General features: G+C 37.7%; 1 protein-coding gene across 1 annotated transcript; it reads right to left on the bottom strand.

Moving 5' to 3' along the window:
* Window positions 1–477: 477 nt before the first annotated feature.
* LOC145782512 (uncharacterized) lies at window positions 478–4,622 on the bottom strand. Its single transcript, XM_082594313.1, has 5 exons — window positions 4,494–4,622; window positions 3,833–3,901; window positions 1,618–1,706; window positions 1,327–1,450; window positions 478–841 (listed from the first exon to the last, which is right to left on the bottom strand). The coding sequence occupies exons 1-5, from the start codon at window positions 4,518–4,520 to the stop codon at window positions 707–709; spliced, it is 444 nt and encodes a 147-aa protein (XP_082450439.1). The 5' UTR covers window positions 4,521–4,622; the 3' UTR covers window positions 478–706.
* Window positions 4,623–7,306: the final 2,684 nt, after the last annotated feature.

Genomic DNA, 7,306 nt, shown 5'->3' with positions numbered 1-7,306 from the left:
ACATCAAGTGCATTGTGAAAATGGGACGAGATGATATTTCACCACATTTTTATAGCCTGCTGAGGAACTCCCAAGCAACTTCTGTATTTCTCTATTTTAGGAAAAAATTTGGTGAGAGACAGGAACTTCAAAGGCGATAATGTGAAACATTACTTGATGTTAAAGTATAATAGTGCAGAACTCTCTCAGTAATTTCGGGACATTTAAAGACTCTCCATATTTATCTTTAGCAGTTTTTCGAGTGACTTTCATTATACCTGTTCACTGTTCGTTAGATGTGGTGTCCTTGAGTCTTCCACATTTTTCTCATATTTCATTAGAAAAGAAGATATCCTTACCTAACGGTTTGATTTCTAATATGCTTTATATTTCGCATTTGGGTTGCAAACGCAGAAAGCTATTGGTCAAAATTAGGTCAAAATTTGTAACTTATAAAGTCAAAATTTCAAGTTTTTACGTCAAAAAATTGGTTGCCCTAGTCATAAGTAAAGTAGACAACCGGAAACAGACATTGTCGTCGGCTGCAGCGTGGGTCAGGTGTACGTCCGCGTCGGAAGGCGTACACCGATGCATAGCGCTCAAGTCCGCTTTCCCGCAATGCAGGATAAAGATAACAAACAAACAAAGGAAGATTATTTCGAACGCCTAGAACCGTTGGACGTGGAGTGAACAACAATTCAGTCTTTGACTCCATGTTTGATGAATTTCACTTTGATAGTCCATTAGGCTTCAACACATCAACAATGATGAGGGCACTAAAGTTTTGAAAAGAACCGGATTTGCAGAAAATCTGTAGAAGTTGCTTCATCTTCGCCATGGGTCTGTTTGGGTGTTGGTTAATCTGTGATGGGCAATAAAAATCGATGAAAATGAAGGCTGCATGTCAGGGCTGAGGCGCGTTGTGATATAAAGCGCGCCTCTTTCCAGAACTAACTGTTCTAATGTAGGGTAGTAGGCCTATTTTCACTGCAAGTCTGCAATGAAAGTTAGGCAATCTGTAGTGCAAAACAATATCAAGCACAATACCATCTGGATGGAATGGGCTACATTTAACCAATAGGTTTATATACTACAGTAATGTAGGCTACAGTAAAGACTACGTATGTGATAAACACGCGAAATAGTTGCCAATAGTGTACCATCGTCAGTCGCCACGGATGTTTCCTAGACTATAACAAACCAATTACTCTTGCATCTCAAAAGAAAATGTTGTTTCAAGAAACGAATTTTTGACATATTTTTGTTTTGTAGCATCACCTTATGGGCTGTCGAACATATAAGAATTTAGAAGTATGATTGTGTTGTTTAAGCAAACTGGATTCTTACCTTGATCACAAAAATGCCACAATTGTTGGCGTCGTATTGTTTCAGATGAAACAATTCCCCTGGTACCCAGCACACCTCTCTCAACGCCATGTCCGTTTTGCTCACTCGTGTGGTAAAGAATATTCTAAAGCAAACACTGTGTAGCCTAAAACACAGAAATGGCAACCAGGCTTTGCTTAAACATGTACCATAATCCGCAAAAACATTACACATGAACATATACACATTGCAATGCAAAACAATGTGAGTTATGCGAAACTAAACTTTTTTTAAATCATAGACTACTCTCACTTTAAACTGTCACATGCTTTAGAACTTCCTTCTTTTGTCGTCCCATATGGTTCAACCAGATAAACCGTGGAAGAAGGTATGTGAACATACTGTGAACAAAATTAGTTGCATTGGACAGTGGACACACACGATGAAGTGAGAGGAACAGCCTTTTTAGGCCTACAAGTTAAGTTTACCTGGTCAAGTTGCAATCTGCAAATGTGATGATAACATAGCGAAGTTTTTCTATTGCAGTACAAAATAACATATATAGGCTATCTGAAACATTGGGCATGCGCATGGGCAAAGTTACATTATACCACCGCAAAGCAAAGTCATACGGTAAGAACCGGAATGGCCCGTTTCGGTGAGTCCGATTCGGTTAGTCCGATTCGGTGAGTCCGATCCCTTAACGGGGGATTTTTTCATTTTTTTTTTAAATTATCGGGTACCGTAGCCTAATTATCATTGCCGTTTTAGGGTTAAGGTTTAGGGCTTAAGGTTAGGGCAGGGGTTCTTAACCGGGGATAAATTTACCCCCAGGGGGTAAATTTCACCTACCGAGGGGGTAAATTTACTGAATCATAAATTAAAGCAAACTTTATTTTTTCAGTTATTAAAAAACTGATAGTGTTGCACTCGATTTCAATTCAAATTTATGCTTAATGTAAGTTTTCTTATTTTTCTTTTATCTCTATGCAAGTAGACTACCGGTAGGCCTACCAGTTTCATTTCAGCAGCGTATGTGTGCTACATTTTTGGAAAAAATGGATACTGGAAAAATTGGATAAGTACTTTCAACAAAATAATATATCCTGGAATCATGTGGGTTTACTTTGCATAGAAGGTGCCCCTTCTATGCTCGGTGCTAAGTCTGGTTTTACAACTCTGGTGAAAAAACGCGCACCGAACATCATTTCTACTCACTGTGCCTTCATCGACATGCACTGGCAAGTAAAACCCTTCTAGAATATTTGAAAGCAGTATTGAAACATGTGGTTGAATGTGTGAATTTTATCAGGGCACGTGCTCTTAATCATCGTCTTTTCAAAGTGGTTTGTAATCAGATGAGATCAGAACACTCTGTTCTCCTTTATCACACCAAAGTTCGGTGGCTCTCTATAGGGGTCTTGTTTTGTCTCGAGTTTTCAAACTACATGGTGAAATCGAGATGTTTCTTAGAGAACGCAAATCCCCATTGAGTAAGCACTTTAGCGACAACAAACTTATTGGTGCATTGGCTTACTTGACAGACACTTTTTCAAGTTTGAACTAGCTCATTATGCAAATGCAAGGAAAAAGTGTTACCATTATAGATGTAGGCTAGGCTACATGATAAACTTCAGGGCTTCCAGACAAAATTAGATCTGTGGAGTAGAAGAGTTCAAAAAGGAGTTTACGCAAATTTTCCAACATTTGATAATTGGAATGTCAGTAGAAGTCGTAACGAGATTTCTGATCTCGAAGTCGAAATATGCCAGCACCTTGCCGCCTTGAAAAAAAAAACTTTGACGGTTACTTCGAAGGTGAAAGTTTTAACAATACTGCTCTTTGGATAACTCATCCCTTCGAAGCCAAGTTAGAAAGTATTGCTGGCGATGATCTTTGCAAAGATGAATTGATGGATCTTCAATGTTCAACAACGCTTTGTTCCAAATTCTTATTGTGCAATGGTGACTTTTCCAAGTTTTGGTATGGATTAGTCGAAGAGTTTCCTACGCTGACTAAGCGTGCATTTGAAGTTATTATACCTTTTCCAACTACTTATCTGTGTGAAGCAGGGTTCTCTACATGGTTGACTATTAAAACAAAACATCGATCTCGCTTAGTTCCCAAAGACGACATGCGAGTAGATCTTTCAACGACTGTTCCAAGAATCTCCAAAATTGTTCGTGGAAAGCAAGCACAAAAGTCATTTGAGTAGACATTATTTTTCACAGGAACCCATCAAGAACAATCGTGTCTTCGGCAAATAAACAGCTTGTTTTTGATTATTGCCAAGGTAAATCCAGACAAAAAAGGATGTCTTGAATTTCTTCCCTTGGTTGACTGGACACGATGACATCACAAGAGGCCACCAAAACGGTGGGGGTAAATTTTACTTTTTTCATTTGGCCAGGGGTAAACGAGACAAAAAAGGTTAAGAACCCCTGGGTTAGGGGTTAGAAGTTAGGAACTCACCGAATAGTAGCAGACCCGTAAGAACAGAGTAGCCTACATACACAAGTATACATACCAGTAGATTCCAATGGGTTCCACTTTTGTTGTAAGCTCCCATGAATACTTCTATCCTGCTAAAATTTACCTGAAACAAAGTGAATGCATCAGACAGGCTAATCTACTTCAAACTTAAAAACATGAAATGAACATGAATTGACATAGAAAAGAACGTAGGAGCTTCCAGAAAAAACCTGATTCCTTGGAAAGTTTATTTATAAAACAACAGTCTACAAATGAAATTATCAGACGAAAGTTTACGCCTAACCATTTACAGTAAAATACAATATTTTGAAATGCCACAAAGCTTTCTGAGTTGCGCTGTCGTCCGCTATGTTGAGCATTTCAAGCAGCCCATTCGCTTTTCCATCACTAAATGTAATCAGAGCAATCCATTCAGAATTGCGAACTTCGTGCTTATGTTATTTAATTATATATATAGCTTGAATAAGTGATCATTTGAAATAATCCTAATTTAAATAATTGTAATTTTTAGTGTACCTAGACCTAATTGCCATTTCAATTAATGGTAATTGCGGTTTGCGAAATGAGATGAGATGGGAACTCAGGTCTCAGGTTATCACCAATCAATACTTTTGGACCATCGATGTTTCTGATTGTGATATATGGCTAAATTATAGTCTGAAGCCAATCGTTACAACAAGCATGGTCGAACCAACCTGACTTTGATCTGTTATATCGTGCATGCGTTGGGCCTCCTTCCATCCATGTATCCCAAAGGTGCTCTGCTTTGTACACAGTGTACATTGGCAACATTTTTCCCGATGCAGTGCCAGCAAACATAATAGATGTTGATCCTTTTGAATGATTCATAATTCTTTCAGGGTATTTGATTCCACATTTGAATATGCATCGCTTCTTGCCTGGGACGTCTGATGAGTTTGTTTCGTCATAGTTTATTATTGCCTGTGGTTCCACATCCACATTCAGAAGACTTTCTTCTAGATTGTTAAAGTACACACTCACAGTTTCAGCACTTACTTCTGCTTGACCACGCTTTATATTTTGGCAGTGGCGTTGGGTAATTTCAGCTTCACTTCGTTTTAGGAAGGAGTAACCCCAGTCAGAACCTGGAATATTGTTACGAAAGGCAGCAACAGTCTTTTCTTGTTGTGTTAGTATTCTGTAACCAATCATTCTGACGTCCAATATATCAAGGGGCTGGCCCCAATAACCACATGTTTGAATGATGTGGACTAAGGCATGCTCTTCGAGTCTTCAGCATCTGAAAATGCTGTTGGTCTTCCAACATCTGTAAATGACATTTATCACGCTTGTCGCTTATGTTTGATAGGTCGCATTGGGATTCCACACTCCTCTGCAGCTTTTCTTAGAGACAGACCAGAGTCTACTGCCTTCTGTAAGTTCTCTTCATCATAGTCCTTGTAGCTCCTTGAACCAAGTGATCTTTTATGCTTTCTAGGCATTGTCAGTCTAAGATAAATAATATTTTTGTTAGTAACTGTGTAATAAAATATATATACTGTGCAAAGTAACCCCATAAACATTTAATTATGACTTATGAATGTAAAACAGATATTTTTGCCAGAAATATATTACCAGCCTACTCCAAAAGCTATATTTATGCTAACAATAGGGTAAACTAACATTATATGCAAAATCAATAACAAACTCACATTTCTTATCTTCGTGCTTCACGGAAGTTTTCAATGTCAGAATTTTGTCGAAATAGTATAATATTATTTAATATTTTATATATTATACAGTTACTGCTAATATTCTATGGGGAAGAGAATTACTGTCAAAAACTGAAAGAAAGAAGTGACCGATTAATATGGAATAGTTCATTTGACTTTATTTTATCTATAACGTAGAAAAATCCAACATACCAAAAACGGTATATTGAGTAAACCGCCATGGATAGTTAGCTACCTGCCACGGATACCGGTACAGTACCGTACTAGTTAATTAACTGCCACGGATAGTTAGTTGACTACTGCAGATGTGAACTTGACGGAGCAATGTATTAAGGTATCAATCCTGACATAGATACATGTTGCCTTAGTTAACTGCCGCATATATAAGTTTTCTGTTATTGATTTATTGAGTAAACTGCCACGGATAGATAGTTAACTGCCACGGATAGTTAGTTAATTGCTACAGACGTGAACTTGATGGAGCAATGTATCATTGTATCAATCCTGATATGGATAGGCTACCCTATATGTTGCCTTAGTTAACTTCCGCATACATAAGTTGCCTGTTATGGGTAGTGACAGTAGATTACCGGGACGAGCAACTCCGTTGTTCCGCCAACATTAGAAGGGTAAATTGCCAATTTGACATTTTTTTCACGCTTTGCTGCTGGCTTGCTTTCAACTAAAAACTTTAAATTACTTCAAAACCAACTTCACTCTTTTTATATAACCCATAAAAAATACATTATTTTGTAAATAAAATAAAAAATTACCCTTCTAATGTTGCGGATGAACAAAAAAGCGGATTTAGTTAACAATCCCGGTAATCTACTATCCCTAGTTATGGGTATATTGAGTAAACTGCCACGGATAGTTAGCTACCTGCCACGGATAGCTAATTAACTGCCACGGATAGTTAGTTGACTGCTGCAGATGTGAACTTGACGGAGCAATGTATCAAGGTATCAATCCTGACATAGATGGGTGTTGCCTTAGTTAACTACCGCATATATAAGTTGCCTGATTGATATATTGAGTAAACTGCCACGGATAGTTAGTTAACTGCCACGAATAGTTAGTTAATTGCTACAGACGTGAACTTGACGGAGCAATGTACCAAGGTATCAATCCTGGCATTGATATATGTTGCCTTTGTTAACTTCCGCATATATAAGCTGCCTGTTATGGATATATTGAGTAAACTGCCACGGATATTGAGTTACCTGCCACGGATATTGAGACTGCCACGAATATTGAGTTACCAGTAACTGCTGCAGATCAGGGTTGCCAGGTCCACTTATGGAAAAAATGCCAAACAACTGGTCAAAAAATGCCAAATGACCTAAAAAAAATGCTAAATAGGCAAAACGCTGCAAAATCGAAGGTTTCTTCCTTATAAAAGTAATAGATTCGGTAAAAAATGGATAAAACTGCAACAAAACTCAGCCTACACTTGCTGCTATTGCACAACCTAGTATCTTCATTCTTGAGAGTACGATACCGTGCTCTTCAGAAAAAAAGACTTTTAAAAAAATGACAATAATACAAAAAAATCCTTTTAGATCTTGATGATATTTCCAAGATCTGGTTAAAAAACTGAGCTGAAATACCATCAAACGGCTGAGAACCACATAAAATTTGTCAGTTGCTTCGGAAACTTTATTATTCTCTGCTTGCTTCATGGAATTTTGTGTTTTGGCCTACGTTATCATCAATATGTTGTTTTTTTTTGTGCGTATGCTGTTGTTGAAGCGCGGGAACGTTTAAATTATTATTTTTCTCTTGTAAGCTTATTTTAAATGGCAAAATCGTAA

The sequence above is a fragment of the Aplidium turbinatum genome, chromosome 13 (genome assembly GCF_918807975.1).
Source record: "Aplidium turbinatum chromosome 13, kaAplTurb1.1, whole genome shotgun sequence".
In the NCBI taxonomy this organism is placed as follows: Eukaryota; Metazoa; Chordata; class Ascidiacea; order Aplousobranchia; family Polyclinidae; genus Aplidium; species Aplidium turbinatum.
The sequence above is the reverse complement of the archived record's forward strand: the minus strand, read 5'-3'. Positions and strand labels throughout refer to the sequence as shown.